The 19,196-nt window shown below is 43.4% G+C and overlaps 1 protein-coding gene across 6 annotated transcripts in view; it reads right to left on the bottom strand.

Annotated features, from left to right (window-relative positions):
- NHSL1 (NHS like 1) overlaps positions 1-19,196 on the bottom strand; it is a 181,224-nt gene that overhangs the window by 88,882 nt on the left and 73,146 nt on the right. For 2 of the 6 annotated variants that reach the window (XM_030490023.1, XM_030490024.1), the window contains exon 1: positions 17,725-18,564. The exons of 1 other annotated variant lie outside the window; for it this stretch is intronic. In XM_030490023.1, the coding sequence (XP_030345883.1) occupies positions 17,725-17,929 (205 nt within the window). In that variant the 5' untranslated portion in view covers positions 17,930-18,564. Of the gene's footprint in view, positions 1-17,724; positions 18,626-19,196 lie in introns of those variants that run through there. 3 more of the 6 variants (XM_030490025.1, XM_030490026.1, XM_030490028.1) reach the window with 2 other exon arrangements.

Here is a 19,196-nt window from a genome sequence, read left to right as displayed (position 1 = left end):
CTGCATTTCTAGCATGGAACCCTTCTCCAGGGAGCAAGCAGCACATGCCTGGGATTTTTCATGGATAGCTTCTATCATAACTTCTTCCTATTATTAGTATAAAAGACTTCCCTCACAAATCCACAGCTGTAAGACAAGCAAGGATGGAAAATACTTCCCAAGTGCAGGCAAGCAGAAAACGCACATGCTTGCTTTACAGTGTTTCTTGGCACTGTTCTTCCAAAAAAGCTCTGAAGGAAAGAGAAACTCTAGGCAAATATTACAGAAACATGAGCTCACTTTCAGCACACGCCAATGAACTGGCTCATGACCATTCTAGGAATTAACTGTTTTATAAAAAAATTTATTTTAATCTTCCATTTATACCTCTTCAGTCCAAAAAGATCAACAACAAGCACACAGCATCAAGCACGCAGCATTGCCTCTGCTGCAGATGCGCAATTTCGATCAAACACCGATACAACTCCTGTTTCACTTGGTGGGGGTCACCTCAAGGGCGGTGGGGGCCACCCAGCACCCTGGCGCTGGAGGGCTCAGATCAGCCTGCAAGCAGGAGATGATGGGTCGCCCACCATGCACGGGCAGAGGTGCCCCGCTCCTACCACCTCTTTCCCCCAAGTGCCTTAAGGGGCAGCTGGGAAAGGCACAGCAACAAGAGGCTCTGTGCTGACAGGATGGACTATCATACTGCAAACAGAAACTGCAATCTGAAAGAAAAAGCAAAAATCAGAGGCAGCAGGCCCCTAAAGCTCATGGAGACAGAGTTGTAGAGCAGGGGCTTCATCACCGACCCAAGGCACACCCAGCACATCCACGCCCAACAAATATACCCTAAGCAAACCTGGGCCTAATTCATCCGATCAAGACTGTCTGCTGGATCAGACTGAGAAAACACTGTGTGAGGTGGTAGCCAGGGCAGCACCTAAGTAACTATACCACTTCTCCTTGAGCCCTAAGAGCCCAAACATACCAGAGCCTGACAAGCCCTGCTGGTTCAAAAACAAACCCTCCTCCCTGCACAGGCTACTATCCAGTCAGTATAAGGACTGATGTGTAACAACTTCTCTTCTTCGTATGTTATCAGCGATAATGCCCCAGTTGATTATTTCAGGATCATGATTTTCAATGCATAATAATGTAATACACAGTGACTGTGGCTCATCAAGGTAGGCAGAAGTTTACTACAAACTAACAGTGCAAAGCAGTGACTTAAAACAGTATGGAAGTGCATGCAAACAGGAAGAAGTTAACACACAGCAAATTACACTGCTACGCAGCAAAACTATCCAGTACTGCTTTGAAGTGGAGCCTTAAGATGGGCTTTTAGATCTTGTAACTAGCAACTTTTTCTTATTCAGAAATAAAACCTGAAAATTTTGAAAAGACTTTTCCCCATACACTCAAGATAAGAAAGGAAAACAAAGTAAAATTCGCATTGTTTATGCAAGTCAAAAATACTTTGCTTTCTGTACAAACTAATGTGCTGCATTATGTGACAATCTCCAAAAACTTTACTCCTTGGTTTGTTTTCAGCCAGGTGATCTAGATTACAGAAGCCTTATCTTCTTAGCTGCCTGGCTATCCAACTCACTTGAAACCTTCCACCTTCTTATACTATAACGTAATTTTATCTATTATACTCTTTCATTTAAACAACTTCTCCCCTGTATCTTTAAGTTAATGCTGTAACAAAGATTTATCTTTCACTGTTTCTAAATTCCAGTGATCTGCTGAATTGTCATGAATTGAAAAACTTCATGTTGTGCAGTTAAAAAATTTAAACATGACGGGGTTTTGTTGACTTTGTATACTGGAACAATTTAATTCAATATAAACCGTGCCTAGCAAATTGTGTGGTATGATCCATTAAGATTTTTCTCTAGAAACAGTGGTTGGCTACTCTGAAATTGACAGGAAGGAACTTTTTTTTATAACCCTTTTTAAATTTACGGTTGGCAACTGTACCAAGGTCTTTAGTGGGGACTCTGCACAAGTAGAAGTCATTGGTAAAACGAAAGCAATGTTTTTAGTCAACTTAGAAGAGAAAAATATTCTGAGCAAGCCTTGATAAGCACTCGAGTATTTAACTTAATTGCTACTCCTTCCCAGGGAAATAAAGTTTCTTACAACTCCTAAACCCTTCCTTACCACAGCTCCCCGGTGTCACCTTTCAACAACTGTATTTCACTAAGAAGAGTAGCAGTAATACCAATTTCTAATAAAAACAGAAATATGAACATTAAACAAAAATAATAAGCTTTTACTAGCTTTTCTGCTTCAGAACCAAGTTCTTAGGAAGTTAAATCTGCACCACATCTAAACGAGAGTATCGCCTGGCAGAGCAAGCAGGAGTTATATCAAGCACCTGCAACACCACAGCCATGACCGAGTCTCTGCTCTTCTCCGGGCGCCCCATATATTTGATCCATGCGGAGTGAGGACAAAACCGAACCAAGGTAAATAAAGGCCGGGTACCGCCAGCAGAGATGCTCCTCACCCCAGGCCGCTACAGCAGCTCCCCTGCGCGGGCAGCCCCGGCCCGGCCACCTGCCCCGCGCCGCCGGAACAAAAGGAACAGCAAATTCAGGCGCTCCCTGACCAGCGCGCTGAGTACACTGCATCTTGTTACGGATTACATTTCAATCCTAAAAGCCCTCCTCCACCGGACTCGGGAGTCCCGCTGCAAACGGCGGCACCCTCACCTTTCAGGCAGAACATCCTGCCGCCGTTCCGTCCTGTCCTGTCCAGTCCCGGCCCGAGGCGAGGCGGGGCCGGGCCGTGCCTCCCGGGCGCGGCACCCCGCGGTGCCCGGCCCAGCTGCTCTCCGGCACGGCACGGCCCGGCCCACCCCATCCCGCGGCGGGGCGCAGGCGGCGGAGCGGGCCCCGACCCTCACGGCCCCGGCCGCCGCCGCCCAATCCGCGGGGGCCTCCGCCGCAGCGCTGAGAGCTGCCCTCCCGCTCAGCCCGCAGCCTGCCGGGCACCCTCCGTCCGCCCCAGCAGTCCTGAAGGCAACTGTTGTAGCTCGTCTGTCAGCATTCCTCACCCCTGTGAATCCAGCGGGCATGAGAGAAACCATAATCCCACACGACTGTTCATTATTAATATTGGATATTTGGAAGAAGTTCTTCACTATGAGGGTGCTGAGGCGCTGGCACAGGGTGCCCAGAGAAGCTGTGGCTGCCCCATCCCTGGCACTGTTCAAGGCCAGGTTGGACACAGGGGCTTGGAGCAACCTGCTCTAGTGGAAGGTGTCCCTGCCCATGGCAGGGGGTTGGAACCAGGTGGTGTTTAAGCGCCCTTCTAACCCAAACCATCCTATGACTCTGTGAATCACTAACTCTACTCCTGGTGATTTTTGTTTGTTTGTTTGTTCTGGAATATGTGCCTGGTCTCAGAAAGGGCTCTGCTTGTGCAGTTTTCTATTTCACCCATACATATATGCCCGTGGCAGGGGGTTAGAACTAGATGATCTTTAAGGTCCCTTCCAACTCAAATCAATTCTGTAGATTCTATGATATAAGCTTAATTAATAAACAGAAATCTTGCAAAGTGTATCTGAACAGTAAGAGCTAGAGAAAATGCCCATTATGTGAATACTGTATCTTCCCTTCTGTGCACCTTAAGATTGCTTCCCCAGCTCAGCAACCAGAGGTGATGTGGCTAAAGAGATTTCTTACATACATTCTGTTTCTGTGGAGGAGACCTTCAGGAATAGAAACACACCAACTTTGTAAGCATTTTATTTTATAAGAGTCACAAAGAGCTGCCACCAGCACTAATGATATTTGGGTCTAAATGCAGCAGTGTTGCGTTGACTATCTTTATAGGGGCCTGGCCTTGTAGAGCAAAGAAATACAAGAACCAGGGAGCAAGGTAAGGGTCAGGGTAACCGACCTCACCAAACAACTGAGAAGTGCAACCCGTCTCCAAACGTATGAGTTCTAAACCCTCCATGTAAAGCCCAATGAAAAGAAAGAAATGCAAACACACGCTATCTTTGGGTGGAGCTCCAGAAAAAAACCCTGGTCCAGACACCTTGAAAAAGGGCAGTTTCAGACCCCAGATAAAGCAAGCTGAGTACCAGTAATGAGACGCTGAGTACCACTCAATGGTGCTTAGACCTTAAAGGTATCACATTTCAAAGATCTGTCATCATGTAAAGAAAAGTTACATTCATTTTAGAGTGGGCTAAGAGCTGGCTGCAGTGGCCAGAAAAGTGGGGAGACATTACAGTGGAGTAGCTCCAAAATCCAAGAAAACAGCGTTTATGCAGCTCAGCCTGCCTTTTCTCTTTTTAAAACCCTGCTACAAAGGGTACAGACTAATGTAATTTCCTTATGCTCTGAGAAGCAAAAGGGGCTTTTTCCCCTTAATTCCATTTTCCGGTGCTCCAGGCATGCAGGCACTATTTCCTACCATAACTCTTCAAAAGGGCTTCCAGGAATAAACACTTCATGGAGGCAAAACAAACAAAAACATATTGTATCTGGAGGAAGGTTACGTGGATACCAGAGGGATTTTAAGGTCCAATCTTGTTAAATCTACTCATTAATTACCTGGAAGGGGGGAAGTAAGCAGCACATCAGTGATAATCTCTGGGGACTGAGAGCAGCTGTGAACACGCCACTGCGGGACTGAGAAACTACACAACAGATTCTAGGGAAAATCACATACACATGTAGAAAAACTACAAAAAAGATACAAACCCAGCAGGCCAGTTCTGAACATAGGCAGTGGGGGAAAACTGTCAATAAAACAAGGAGGCAGGTAATACTGTCTGAGAAATCAGACACAGCCTGAACGCAGTGTGCTTATTAAAGTGCTGAAAGTCAGAATTGCTGTGGGCCATAACACTGGTGGCACATACCCCTCCTGTAAGCGGTTTGGGCAGCACCCCTTCCTCAGGGGGTACCCTTTGTCCTGTTCACCAGCTCCTTCTCCCACCCTCACTGGGAGGGAAAACAAAGGAGCCTGAATGGGAATCCCCACATTCCTGATGCCCACTGGGGGAAGAGGGGAGTGCTTAAAACAAAAACAAAACAAAACAAAAAACAAAACAAAAAACAACAACAAAAACCAAAAAAAAAAAACAAAACCCCAAACACACACACAAAAAAAAGGAAAGAAAAAAATTTCACAGATTTGGGAAAGAGCAGAATCACCCAACCCGAGACAGGAAGACAGGGCCCCTCTCTGCAATCTGTGACACCTGGAGGACATCACACCTGGCCCCAACTCCGAGTCCCATCAGGGAACATTCTCTGACTCCCTACATCTCATTTTGCTGTCTGTGACACCAGGGAAACCAGATTTCTCCATTGTACAAGGTGAACTATGGAAATACACATGTAAATATCTTCCAACAGTCAAATTACCAATGCTATACTGACTGTATAAAGCCATTACCTGTCAAGCTGCATACAAAGAGACAGCTACCAAGTGTGAAGTTGTGAACATAACCAAGCACATCTACCCCATGAGGGAGGGATAATGCTAACTGCCACCACCACCTCTCACAGAGGCACTGCCCCTACTTGCCAATTGGCTCAATAGACTGGCTCCACAGAGGAGACAATGACATGGAGAATTGTGCATGCATATCCCGTGTTTAATGAGGACTGGCCATGGTCTTCTAAATAGAAATGTTTAACCACATTAAAGTCAGGAATTTTGACACACCAAAACATTGTCTTTCATTTCTCCCTTACTCTTCAAGTCAGTCAAATATCAGCTGAGAACAACTAGAAGAAATAAGCCCAGTGTTGTTTTCCCCCTGTTGGAAACAACATCACTAGCTCCATTTTCCCTTAACTGCCCTAACCTGAAAATGCAACAGGATGGAGGGAAAATAAATTTAGGGAAAAGTATGTACATACTTGCACCATTTTTTTGATACTAAAGATTGTACGTTAAAATGAGGCGAAGAAAGAAACTGCAGCTCAGACCTGCCCAACTCGCATAAAAAGGATAAGGGTTTAGGCTGTTTCTGTCTTGCTGCACAGCAAGGTGCCATCCAGTTTGACTGCCAGCTAGCAGGGCTTTTGGGATGTCTGATTAAAATCCTTTTTCCTTTTAGAACCAAAGCAATCTGTGGAGATGTATGTTTCTGATACCCTGGATGAGTGCCAACTATTGAAAGAGATTTTATTTTCTAAAGCCTGAATCATTCTGACACATTTCCCTTTCAGACTGTGCATAAAACACACAAAACAAAAGAAAAATCCAACAACCCACCCTGAAAAACTATCCAAAGAAACCAGGGTGGAGTAAAAGTAAGATTTTCAACGTGAAGGTTGTCACAGCCCAACACTGTTTGGTCTGCAGTCTGCTCAAGCACTAAGGAAAGCCAGACCCAGAGGCCAACGGCCCTGTGGTCCCACTGGTGATAAGAGGGGGGGGAGAGATAAAGAGAGGTCAGGTCAGCCCCAGCGTATCTTTAAAAGGGGCAGCATGGACTCAGAAACCAAGCACCGGCTGAAAAGATATAACCATTATGTTGATAAGTAAAACCAAATATTCTTGTAAGTCCAAAGCGAGAGAAAATATTTTGCTATTATCTCTTACAGTTGATAGTGTGTTATATATTACCCATTCCAGCTGAGGACTGATTAGGGTGGAGTTCCTCACACAGTGAGGAAGGAAAGAAGTATTTTAAAACCTTATAGAAGATGAAATTCATTTGGGGAAAGTCACAGCAAACATAATGAAACAAGTAACTTACTCAAATGATCAGGCTGGAAGTATGTCCTTTAAAAACAGAATCTACTGTGCACAATTTAGAATAACCCATGATTAATTCAAGTAACTCCAAACGGATAAATATTCACCATAGCAGGAGGTAAAAAGATGTGTCCTGTCCTGCTAATAGTAATGCAGGCAGGTGACTTGTGAAATAAGGGAAACAGCGAAACAAGTGAAATTACCAGTGAAAAAACTAGTAATAGATCGGCTCACACATTCCCAGATTCACAGCTCCACCAGGGCCTTGTCATACCTTTCAAGACGTGGCACAAGAAACAGATTTTTTCACATATTTCAAATGTAGATGAAAAACTAATTTTAAGCACTTTTAAGCAACAGGGAGGAAAAGAACAAGTAACTTCCTCAAATGATCAGGCTGGAAGTGTGTCCTTCAAAACAGAATCCACATTTGAAAAAAAGCTTTAACCCATGATTGAAATTTATATCTAAAACAGCCTTCTTCCAATAAAACCTTTGAAACCATTTGAAATTGTCTTCCTAGAGAATTAAACCTAAAACACTGACCTCTTACTTGAAGGAGGGACATAGTTCCACTTTAGTCATATGTAAATTCAGAAACCAAAGTAAAATCTGTTATCTATGTGTATGTTTTTTTCACCAAAAGACAATTTTCAATGAAACAACTTTATGTTTATTCCCACCCTAGCTATAGGTATACAGGGGGAGTTTTCAATTAGATAATATACACAGCATTTGTGAAATGGTTTCTGATTATTGCACACAAAAAGTTCTTCTGTAATAAACCCAGCAATGTCTGCAGGTGCAAAGTGCTTGGCATTAAAACTAATGAAATAAATGGGTTTTAGGAATGAGCTGTCTTCTGCCTTAAGTGAGGAAGAAAACAAATACAATGAAGTCATGAATTAGTTCGCCTTATCTTTTGTTTGCCTTACTCTTCACACAAAGGGCGCAGAAAGGGCAAAATCTTTTTAAGAGCTGCTGTAGGTCAAGAAAGGAATCTGTAACCAACTTCTCCAAATTCATTCAGGAATTTCTTTGCCACAAAGTCGAACAAAGAGGGCATTCCTGGTTGTGTGGTGAGGACCAAAATGTATAGAAGATTATCACATGACAAGGAGAAAACTAATTATTCTGAAACAGTGATTGACGGTCCTAAATTTAAAGAGAGGCTAGAGTAGAAGTTCTGAATAAAAAGCCTGGAAAAACAACAGGCAATCCAATCATTTCAACCTGCTGCTACAAGATCTGCTCCTAAATTAAGAAATCATAGTTTTGCAAGGGTTTTGTGCCACATTACCTTTGATTAATGGATGCAACAGGGCCGTATTGATAACATTTACTATTAAAACAAACCAAAAAAAGGCCCTTGGGGCAATTTCATTTGCCCAGTCACCTGTGCATTACCCCAGAATGTGCAGGTATACCACAGGTTGACACGAGCTTGCTCCTTCAGACTGATGCCATCAGTATTTCACTAGCCCTGGTCTCAACAAGCCACTGAGGAATGCTCCGAGGCCGCCTTTGGGCAGTCAAGAGTATCAAAATCTCCCATTATCATCCTGGCATCCAAAGACAACTGTACTGATATGTACTGTCCTACAAAGTGGAGAAGAAAAGAACAGGTTGTTTCCCCAAATATGCACAGTTACAGTACATTGTCACCAAGTACAGAGCAGTGGTCTTTTATTGAAAAACTCCCCAAGGCTGAAACACCCACCAAACACAAACGAGCAAGCAGAAAAATCAGTTTCTCTTCTACCCTAAGGGGTACAACCACCATGCAGGCACACCATCAGTGCCAGCTGAGGGTCCATCTTCATTCACATCGTCAAAATGCTTAACTAACAGACCAGAAATAGTTCACTGAAATTCTGAGCTAAAACCAGCAGTGCTTTAAGCAGTTCTCTTGGTTTAAAGAAATGGGCCAAAATACACCCAAGTGCTTGAAAACAAATGACAAGAATTGGCACTTGGGCATTCACTGTCCTTGGGGAGCAAACTGAGCCAGTACTCTCATCAGTAACTGTGTGAGAGCAGGGTAGCAGAGCAGTTTGTCGGTTATTACAGCTTCACTTCTGTGCTGCAAAAGGAAACATTCCTGAATCCCCACCTATTCTATCTCTTTCCTTCCTACAAACTTGGGCCAGCCCCAAGGCATTTTCTGCCATCATCCCTGGGATAGAAACTCAACAGCTTCTTCACTGAGGCTCCTGCACCTGTGTGTGAAGCATCAGCACAGAGCAGGGAGAACAAAATTAGTTATTTCTCATTTGACCTGATTAATTTAAGAGATTTGCTGCCTTCCGTGAAGTCCCAGCTGAATCACAGTCACAGCAGCCCTCTTGGTATTGGTCCAACTCCACCATCAGTCGAAGGAGTTCTGCTTCTGAGCGCAGGGGGTCTTCCCCCTTTGCAAAAGCAGGTCAAGTTGGCTACAAGTCAGACATACAATTTCATACCTGATCCTGCCACTGCATATCAAAATGACCTCATTTTCATTCTGAAATGAAAATGCCATATTTATCGTATATGGCATTACATGCTTTAGTCAAGGTTAATAAAATTGAGTTAATAACTCCTGGATGAAAGTTTCCACGTAAGTGTATGGTATGCTGTAATCACTCACCCTTACTCACCAGTACTTCAGCAGTCTTGACTACTGAAAAACAGATACAAAGGACTCCATGGAAATTACAAGCAAGCACAAACAAATTTCAGTTTCTATAAGGCAACAGCCTCCACTATTCATTAGTTTCTATACCTATTTCAGGCACAGAATGACAGAATCAAAATTAAAAACCTGTTTTTTCCACAGGTACCTCTTTAATTAATAAAGTCACTAGTGAGGTGCCTACAAGAGTGTGATTCAGAGTTAAGCCAAATATGTAATCTGTGAGCATGCCTGCTGCATTATGGAGCACCTGCATGTGCAAAATGAAACAAAGCCACAGGGAAGAAAATTCGCACATGCAAACAAGCAATAGGGAAGAGAGGCAGCAGGCTACAGGAGCAGGTCTGATGCACCCAGCTGACAGGGACATGCTGCACACAGGCACCAGTGCCCAGTGGGCAAGTGCCATTCCTGGGCAACGCAGCAAGGAGGCCAAGCCATGCCTCCATCCAGCAGCCATCCTTATCCAACCTGACCTGCCAACTGGCACGCATGGCTTCTTGCAGCACAGTTAAAGGACGTGGCCTGTAGTTCACATAAGAAGTGGGAAGAGGGATCATGTCCCTGCCTCCCCCCTCCCTTCCAATGTACCTGCACACAAATGTGCGTGCACTTTTATCATGGACCTGTGTTACCTTGGAGAAACTGCAAACAGGAAGAACTTCTGTTCAACACCTCCATGAGCTACTCTCAAGCAATATGCAGCCCTCTCAATCTCTCTGCTTCGGTGTTTGATTTGACAGCTTCTGAGCAACTCTGCTGAAAGCTTGCTACGCACTTCTCACATCATCTTGTTTTGAGTGAATGGGCAAGTGATACACCAGTTGCAATGCATTTAATTCACAGCTCATAACTGTCATTGGTACACTGCAAGTTCGTCAAGACTCAATGTCCAGGGAATCCATCTGCTTCAGGGAGATGCAATGCCAGGCAGGAGCTGCCATGCCATATGTAAGGAAAGCTCCAGAAGGAACAGAAGGTGTACATATTAATTACCTTCCCTCAGGATGGAAAATATGCCATACTTTTACGTGTTCAACAGACAAGCTCACATGCTGAAAATAGACCTTGCGTAGATACCATGAGCACCTAAGCCGTATATTTTAACAGACCACTTCACCTTAGGCTTTGGAACAGCAAGCCACAACACAAGGTTATAGAAGTTTCCATTTCAATTACCCAGGAAAAAAGAAAAATACAACAAAGGGGTTTCTACCTGCAAGTGGGCAAGAACGGCTAGTAGATAAGAGGTAAATGTCAGCAAAAAGGCCACAGGTGGATGGAAAACCCAGAGTTTAATTTATTTATTTTTATTGAGATTCTGCAGCTAAAAGACAAGAAAATGCACTTCACAGTTTAAATTACAAACTGTCAAATCCACCCTTTTTAATTGATCCAAATATTGTAATAGAAACTAAATATACTCTTGCAAAATTCATTCACTTTAGTCATAAAACCACATTCTTAACCTTTAACTTCACTTTCTTTTCATTTGCAATGGAGACTGGAGAAAAACAAGTAGCTGTAGTATTCGCTATGTCCTGCCAGAATGGTGAGCTATGACCATGCTAGAGACAAAGGCCCCCTCAGTTTTAGGGATAATTCATGAAACAGTTGCATAACAACTGCATGGAAACAGAAATTTTCATGTATTCTCTTACTCGATGAGCAGTGTGTAGGAAAGCACACACAGCACGACACAGCACGTTGTTTTAGCTCTAACTGTGCATACAGTGTCTTAGTGGAAAACATCCAGTCTGCTTCATAAGATATGGCCAGTTAAGAGTAAAATGTGAAGGTCAGGAGACTCAGTTTTGACCCTCTACTGAGGGAGGAACATTGACCCCAAGTTTTCAGCCTAAGGATTAGCTGGACTTGAGAGGGAATGAGAAGTACCCTAGGAACAAGAAAAAGTATGTAAAGTATATAGGAGTATATAGAAGTGTATACATCACAAAATACAACTTGAAACCATTCGTAAAGGTCAAAATAATACGTTCTCAGAAGGAAAATCATAGTACCCTGTGCATTTTTTTCATTGCTGAAAGGAAGCAGCAAGAACAGGCTATTCTGTGAAGAGCGCTGTAGCTCTACCTACAGGGCTAATCCAAACACCAACTAAAGCAAGACAAATTGGTTTGCAATGTCCTTGAAACCTTGGAAACACACAGTTAAGTCAGGTGCTACTCAATTTGTTTGCATTTCCCAAGACTGTGGTCTTCTACAGCGACCAGCCAACAAAACTCTTCCTGGAGCTACTCTGCAGGTGAACTTCAAGGTGCGCTACAGAAGGTAGAAACAGGGAGGGTCTCCCTTCACAGCAGCACAGAGCTGCCCAGAAGGAACCAGCATCTGCCCTGCAAGCAGCAACCCAGGGAACTTCATGGTTATCAAATACCTGTGGTTAACTTTCCCTTCATCTAACAAAAGCAAACTTCTGAGACAGCAGCTCTAACATGTTGGTTCCTCGATGTAACACCATACAAGCATGTTCTTCCCTTCATTGTACCAAAAAGATTGCACAATCCCCTGGAAGATTAAGACCCTTCAACATTAGACTTCCATTAGTATGAGGTTATGGCTCTTGGAGTAGACAGCATATAGACAGTGAAACCAGCCCCAGACTACTTGGAAATGTCCTTTAGCACAGAGTGCGGATCTCCAGCCACTACTTCCTGGAGACGCATGGACACGCTGGGACGGTAGTCAGGAAAGAGGGAAGGACTGCAGCAAATGTTTGGAAAGTTTTGATCAGATGAAAAAACAACCAAACTTTTTTTTTATACATAAAAGTTATTTGTACTATAGAAATAGCAAAGGATTGAAATTTGGCAAGGATTTTCTAGAATGAATAGCGATGATGACTGGATCCATGTTTTTTTGATAAAGCAAAAGCAGAGATGTGCTTTTGAGCAAACGATTCTGTGATACATCTCAACATTTCTTACTTAATTTGTTTCTGTAACTTACAAAGTTTTGTTTAGCAAACCCACTTTCAGTTTCCCATCTATGGCAATATTTACCAGGAGTCATGGGAAAGAAGTCAGAGTTTTGATTACACTTGCACTTATGTACAAACATATAAAAGTTGCTACTTCAAGTTGTATTTAAATGCAGGACTTTTGACTGTCTCCAGCTGTTTTACCAGCTTGGAAAGTTTGGATTGCCACTGTATATCATCACAGTTTTACAGAACCCTCTGCTGCACCATGATACAAACGTGCTAAAACAGGTAGTATGTGCCTCAGTAATTTAAGTAGTACCTCTGCTCCCAGCTGAGGACTGCTTCCATAAAAGCACAACCTCCAATAGTTTCAAGCACAAATACTAAGATGCAAACTTGACCATATAGGCAAATTGTTACAAATGTGTGGAACTATATCCACTTTTATCTTTGCACACAGAAACCATAAAAGGAAAAGGTATGATAAAGGCTAATTTTCTGTCTTGTATCAAATCTATCATTATTTTTCCACTTAAATATTTAGATTTGTATATGTGTGCTTATATACACAAAATTCCCTGCCTATAAAACATTAATTCTCTTAAAAAAAAAAAAAAAAAAAAAGATAAGTGTTCCACAGAAAGGTACATAAAACATGTAATATTTCTTTTGGAGTTATTCCAGTCTCTTATGCAAACACTTTTTGAGGTTTCCATAAATGATTATTTATGGACTTGCCCAAAGCTTCAAGAATCCTTTTCACAGAAACACACGCCCCAACACTACAATCCATCACATATTACTGCTTCTACAAATGCTAACAGCTCCCTTTGGGCTTATGGGTCCTTATCTATATAGAAACTGACATGACTTTTCCCCTCTTGGCCACAAGATCTTATGCAGAAAAAATTATTTTATATTAGAATAGCAATGGCACATCTGGATTAGAAATCTTGCTTATGGGGATTTCCTAGTTCTTGGTACTCTTAAATCTCATTACTAAAGAAAAAATGCGATTGCTGCTTTGTCCCTGAAACCCCCTCAGGAACTGCGTTCATGACTTAAAACATGCCCAATTTAAAAATTCATTTGGACTTTAAAAAAAGGCTGAGCTGCTAACATCAGACAACGTTAGAGTCTCAAATCCCTACCTTGAGTTTCTACAAGAAGCACTGAAAATACAAACTTCTTGGTCTTGCAGAAACAGAAGGTCTTGAGTCCCGACTCTGCTTCTGGAATGTGAAGGAAAGCTCATCCGATAGTATAAAATTTATGCGATATATATTTAAACCGACCACAGGTAGTATAAGCATAGCTGAAGAATGTGATTTTTACTGACATAGTAAGGCAGCACAATATTGCTACTGTGACAGAAGAAATTAATTGTTCAGCTCATGGAAACTTAACCCCTGGGTAAGCCTGATGTTCTCAGACAGTGACATGCAGTGGGTGGTTAGGAAGTTAACTGACAGCTTTGGTAAGAGCTGTCATCAGGACATCAGGATTACCTCCATCCGACATGCCACAAGGACACGAAAGGCAGAGCCCACAGTAGTTACTTATGAATTTAAAGGACTTTTAGCATTAAAAGAAAGTCTCACATTCAGGCTGTTTTTGCAAGGAAAAAATGGGCATTCCCCATGCTTTTATATTAAGGATCCAGACTTGGACAGCAAACAGTAGAAAGCCAGTGGCTGCCACCTTCTGAACCATGTTTGATCAGTCTTTAAAAGACCGCAGTTGTCTGAGAAATAAGGTTTCACTGACTAATGACTCCAGATAAGTTTCCCAGGTAGTACAGCCTGCAGTAAAAAGCAGCCAAGGCTTTTGACTTTCTTGTGATGCAGAAAGGTTGGAATGCGACCAAGTCAAATGGAGGTAGTGAGTAAAAAATCCGAGCAATAACAGGGACAGGAGCTGAAAGGGAGAGGAGGAAACCTCCACATTGGGCAACAGCTTCTTTGGATTCATTGCACCTGCGGCCAGACATGATTGCTAATTGTCATTCTTCAACATCTGAGCAGAAGATCAGTGCTGGAAGGAAGTAACAGGAGAAATAAGGTCACTAGCTCAGGCATACGTAACTGCTCCAGAGAAACATAACTCCCTTTCTCTGCATCTGGGCCAGCACAGTGAGGAGACCAGCACGACCAGCCGTGAAGGCAACACTGCTCAGAGCTGCTGTCAAAAGCTTTTGTCTTCCAAACCCCAAACCAATGGGAAGGAAGAAAGGAAGTAAAAAAGAAAGAAAGCAAAACCAACCAAACACAAACAAATCAGCACAACTCAGGAAGATGCTCTGATGCTGAAATGTGATTCGTGTCCTTTTCTGCAAAGTCAAAGTAAACATGGTGAGATCTGTACCATAAACTCGCCTTCACTTCAGTTTCAAAGAGTAACTGTCAGTGTTCTTTGTGTTTTTAAAGGAAAACCACAGTTCTAATGTGTTTTTAAAGGAAAAAACCACTCTGAGCTTCAGTCTGAAAACACCTCATACCCTAAAAAGTAAGAAAAAACTGGACTCAAAATTCAGATTAAAGGAGAGAAACACGGGAGTTACAGTGTGCTCTCATTTCAAAGCTCCTTCAGCTGGCCGGGGAGGAAGAAGGCCAAGCAAGAAATGTTTCAAACAACAAACCTTTATTTTACTATCAACTTCTAACATCTCTTTCAGTAACTGCTTTATCAGATGGGAAGTCTAATTGGTGCCACCAGTTCTTTAATGCTCTTTAATACAATATAACTTTTAAAAACAAAGAGCGAAGCAACAGCCTCCAAGTTGGCTTCCACACAAACAGAGCTCAGCCGTGCAGGACATCAGGGTGCGCCGCAGGTTCACAGTTAGCATTTACGTCTTGTTTTTCTTGCTCCTTTTAAACTGACAAATCCAACCAATCTCGCTGCTCGCCACTGTTTGCAAGTTCCCGTTTGCAGCCAATGCAGATTAGCCACTTTGCTGGTGAAATACCACGCAACACATGCTGCCTTGTGCCTGTCACCTAGCAGCCCCGTGGGAATGCAATATGAGCGGGGAAGAGCAATGAAGCGGCAAAAGAATAAGAGGTCTAAAAAGACAGGAAGAGAAACAGCTCTGAAAGAACAACAACAATTCCTTCATTTCCAACTTCTGTTAACGCTCCTGCCTTTACATGTACAGTTAGGCAAACAAAAAGGTAGGAGGAGAGCCTGTGATTTGTCAGGCTTACCTTTTTACCAATTAACCTAAGGAATAACTGGAGGCAAAATTATTCTGATAGATGAAATTTTGACAGTTTTTCAGCTAACTTAAGTAAACACTCTGGGTTATACGTAAAACTAACCATCCTTCCAGCCTGCTGTGCACCTCAATTCTTTCTAGTCTGCATTAATTTTAAGTGATGTGGTTAATTCGAGCACCAAATACAATACTGTTTTGAGCCCTCAGTCTTACAAAGGTTGGCAAAGCACCAACACAACAGTCCAGTGGAGCAAGCTAATTCAACAACACAAGTATTCATTTATCACATGCACTTTGTCTTTGAACACAAACCAAGATGACATCTCAGCCAGGTACCGATACTCAAACTGTTCCAACACTGCAAGCCTGACTCGCAGCCCTGGGTCAAACACTTGCAGCCATGACAAGTTTCTCCTGCCAGAGTATATAACTCAAACTCCCTTCAGCCCTGGCATCCCCTGCCAGTTTATCACCTCCCTCCAAGCAGATGATCTTGGTCAGACAGAACTGCATAGATTTATGATCCAGGCAGATTTTACAAGCTGAGGCAAATTGGGCCCTGCAAAGCAGAAATAAGCCTGAAGAATCTATCCCTCCCTCCACCTTCCTTCAAAAAATAACATACTATCATCTCTGCTGTAGGCAGGCAGGAAAGCTATCATAGCTTGCTGCCCAATTATGGGAAGAATTCTGCCCTCCCCCTCCAGCCTGTACAATGGACTCTTTATTTAAATCACTCAGAAAAATTAATACACCATTAATCCATCAGTAAAGCTTCCTTTCCCATCTCTGCCTTGTGGTGTGAGCACGGGCTAAGGAAGGCACCATGAGAAACTTTATGTAAGTTACATAGTGACCAGCAGCAGGAGTACATGGTTCTGATCCACAACAGGTAAGATTCCAGAGGCATTAGAAGCGTATCTGACACTGCTGAACAGTATCAACATGCCAACAACCAGAACTAAAAATTAGCCACTGGTTGCAAATGCAAACTCCCTTTTTGGAAGTTTTTCAGGAGCAAAAGGGGTTAAAAAACAATCTTCAAAGCACAGATTAAAATCGTCTCCTAGCATGCTGGGAGCAAAACACAAGGGTATACATCCTGTGTTCCTGTATCCAAACCATTTACTAAAGCCACAATTTATTCTGACTTGGAACTGAAATTCTGGTCAAATAGCTATTAACTGCTCCCAGAAATGAAATGAAATAAAAATCTCTGAAGTTCAAATGCCCTTGGAGAACCTGCTTGCTCTCACTGGAGTGACCTTACAGCAGAACTGAGTCAACCTTACACTTTCCATTAACAAACTAGTGCTCTGGCAGCACTGGAGAAACTACAACCAAATCACTTCAAAAAGTATTTTTAACCACACACACACATGCCACTGCCTGCCAGGCAGTAAATGCACTGGTAACACTAGCTCATCATTTTGGAGGAGCAAACTTCTGAAATTTATTTTGATTTATGGTAAATGAGGTATGCTTGAACAAATACCTGACAAACTCCATGCAAAATAATGAACACACACAAGAAACCTACTTTTTAAAGTCTTATATAAAATATACGCCAGGTTTGAGTATTGCAAGGGTTCATTCAGAGCTGCCTATCTCACATCCTAGATCTCCCCCCTCCTCTCTGTGGAGCAATTCCCATCACCATCCCATCATCTCTTTTATTTTGCATCTGGGACCTCTTCTCAATCTGCCCTCATAAAATGAAACACACTTAACATTTTCCAACAGGACCACAAGGCAGTCATCCAAAAAGCCACCCAGTCTGTTACAAGTGGAGTCTTAAATGGCTTTTGGTACCACATAACGAGGAGAGATTCCTGCAGCACCTGCCCGGAGGATCTGCCATCAGCGACTATCGGCTACAAGAAGCATAAACAAAACTTACCTATGCACCACACAGTCAGTACCTTTATGCTGCCCAGATGGGAAATTAAAGGTTTTCCCGTTGATTACTATAAGCTTTCACAGTTTTAACCCAAGAAAAACTTGGCAAGACGGTGCTGCTCCTGGGCTTTTGTGCTGCCCTCCTCCTCCTACCCCACCTGCGGCTCCCGGCTCCCAGCAGGACCCGAGCAGCTGGACAACAGCATGGACCAGGGGCTGACACGGCAGCAGCTATTGCAAGGGTTAAAGAGAAAGCTAAAGAGTCACCTTTTCTCTGCTGGCTCCTGTAGATCCAGTTCTCATCATCCTCGTCTACCTGCTGCACGCACATGGAGGAGAGTTCACCATCGCTGCGAAACAGTCTCTTTGTCTGCCTTGACAAGGAGGAGAAATTTATCCAGCTTACAGCACGCGAGAGGGAGCCTGGGTTTTGTTTGAGTTTGAAAGGTCTCGAAACACACTCCTTTTTCATTTTCTTTCGAGCCAGCTACTGGCCTCAGTTCCAAACAGACCTTTCTGAAATTGTTCCTATCCCCTTTCTCAGTGGTTTTCGTGGGAGGCTAAACAATTTCAATCCGATTTCCGTCCAGGTTTCTTCTCGCTGCATTTAAACCAGCACCAGCATGGAGGTAGGTCACCGTGCCAGCACAGCTCCCCTGAAGCTGTTTTGATACAGCACTTAGGGAGCTGCCAAAGAAAACAAAGGGGAGAAAAGCAGCAGAAAGTGGCACCTTGCAGCAGCAGCTCAGAGAAGCATGTAACGGCTGAGCAGAATATAGCACTAAGGCACGTGTTTTCCCCATTCTCCACTCAACAGCAAAAACTGTAGCTCCACTCTTCACCCTGGCATCGCTCCCCAGGAGCCTGCATGCGTTTCAGTCCTCTCTTCTGGCTCACCAAAAACACCCCACGGGGAGAGAAGAGCAGGCAGAGATCACACCCCGGCATGGCATGGCTCAGGAGGGACAATGGACTGGCCACACTTCTGCCTCCTCGTTCTGGCTGCCCTGCTCTTCCTTAGTGAGAAAAGCCTGGTGAAGGAGCTCCAGGAAGGCTCTCTTAACAATAAAACAGACTGCGTGGCTATCGCTTAGGATTAGAGTGAAATACGATAGGCTCGCTCTCCTAAGAGCACGACCACAGAAGCAAAACTCCTCCTTTCCTCAGCCAGCTCCGTGGCAGCACAAACTTCTGAACCCTGAGTGCAGAAATAGAGAAGCACTTGTGCACCTCTGTGGACTTGGAGAGAGGAACAATAAAACTCTGGGGCATCCTGAACAGCGTGCTGAAAACATCAGTGCCCCTGTAACCTGTGGTTCATTTAAAGAGACATTAAATACAAGTGCATAGGCACAAACAAAATCTGTGCATGAGCAGACATTTCTAGTGACCAGACTGCCACTGGTGTGACTGCAGCTCACAAAACAGGTTTCGCTCCCAGATGTGCCATGTTCTGCCACCTCCTCTTCAGGCTAGCTGCTGGAAAAAGCACTCCACAGTTTCATAGTCGAGCACTACTGAGTGCTGCTGCAATGCCAACCATTTGCCCTGCATGCAGACCAATGCTGCTTCCAGGAGAGAGTAAGCCTGGAAGCGGGAGAGGCAAATGCAGCATTTTAAAGCAGACAGAAGTCGGCAATACCAAGGCATTCCAATACCCGTGGGTTTTGATGGGATCCGTCACCAAGAAGCAAGCTGACAAAAAGCACACAAGCTTGTATCTTGCAGCAAAAAAATAG

This window comes from Strigops habroptila, chromosome 6, assembly GCF_004027225.2.
Source record: "Strigops habroptila isolate Jane chromosome 6, bStrHab1.2.pri, whole genome shotgun sequence".
Classification (NCBI taxonomy): domain Eukaryota; kingdom Metazoa; phylum Chordata; class Aves; order Psittaciformes; family Psittacidae; genus Strigops; species Strigops habroptila.
Note: the sequence above shows the minus strand (reverse complement) of the source record. Positions and strands in the feature narration are given on the sequence as shown.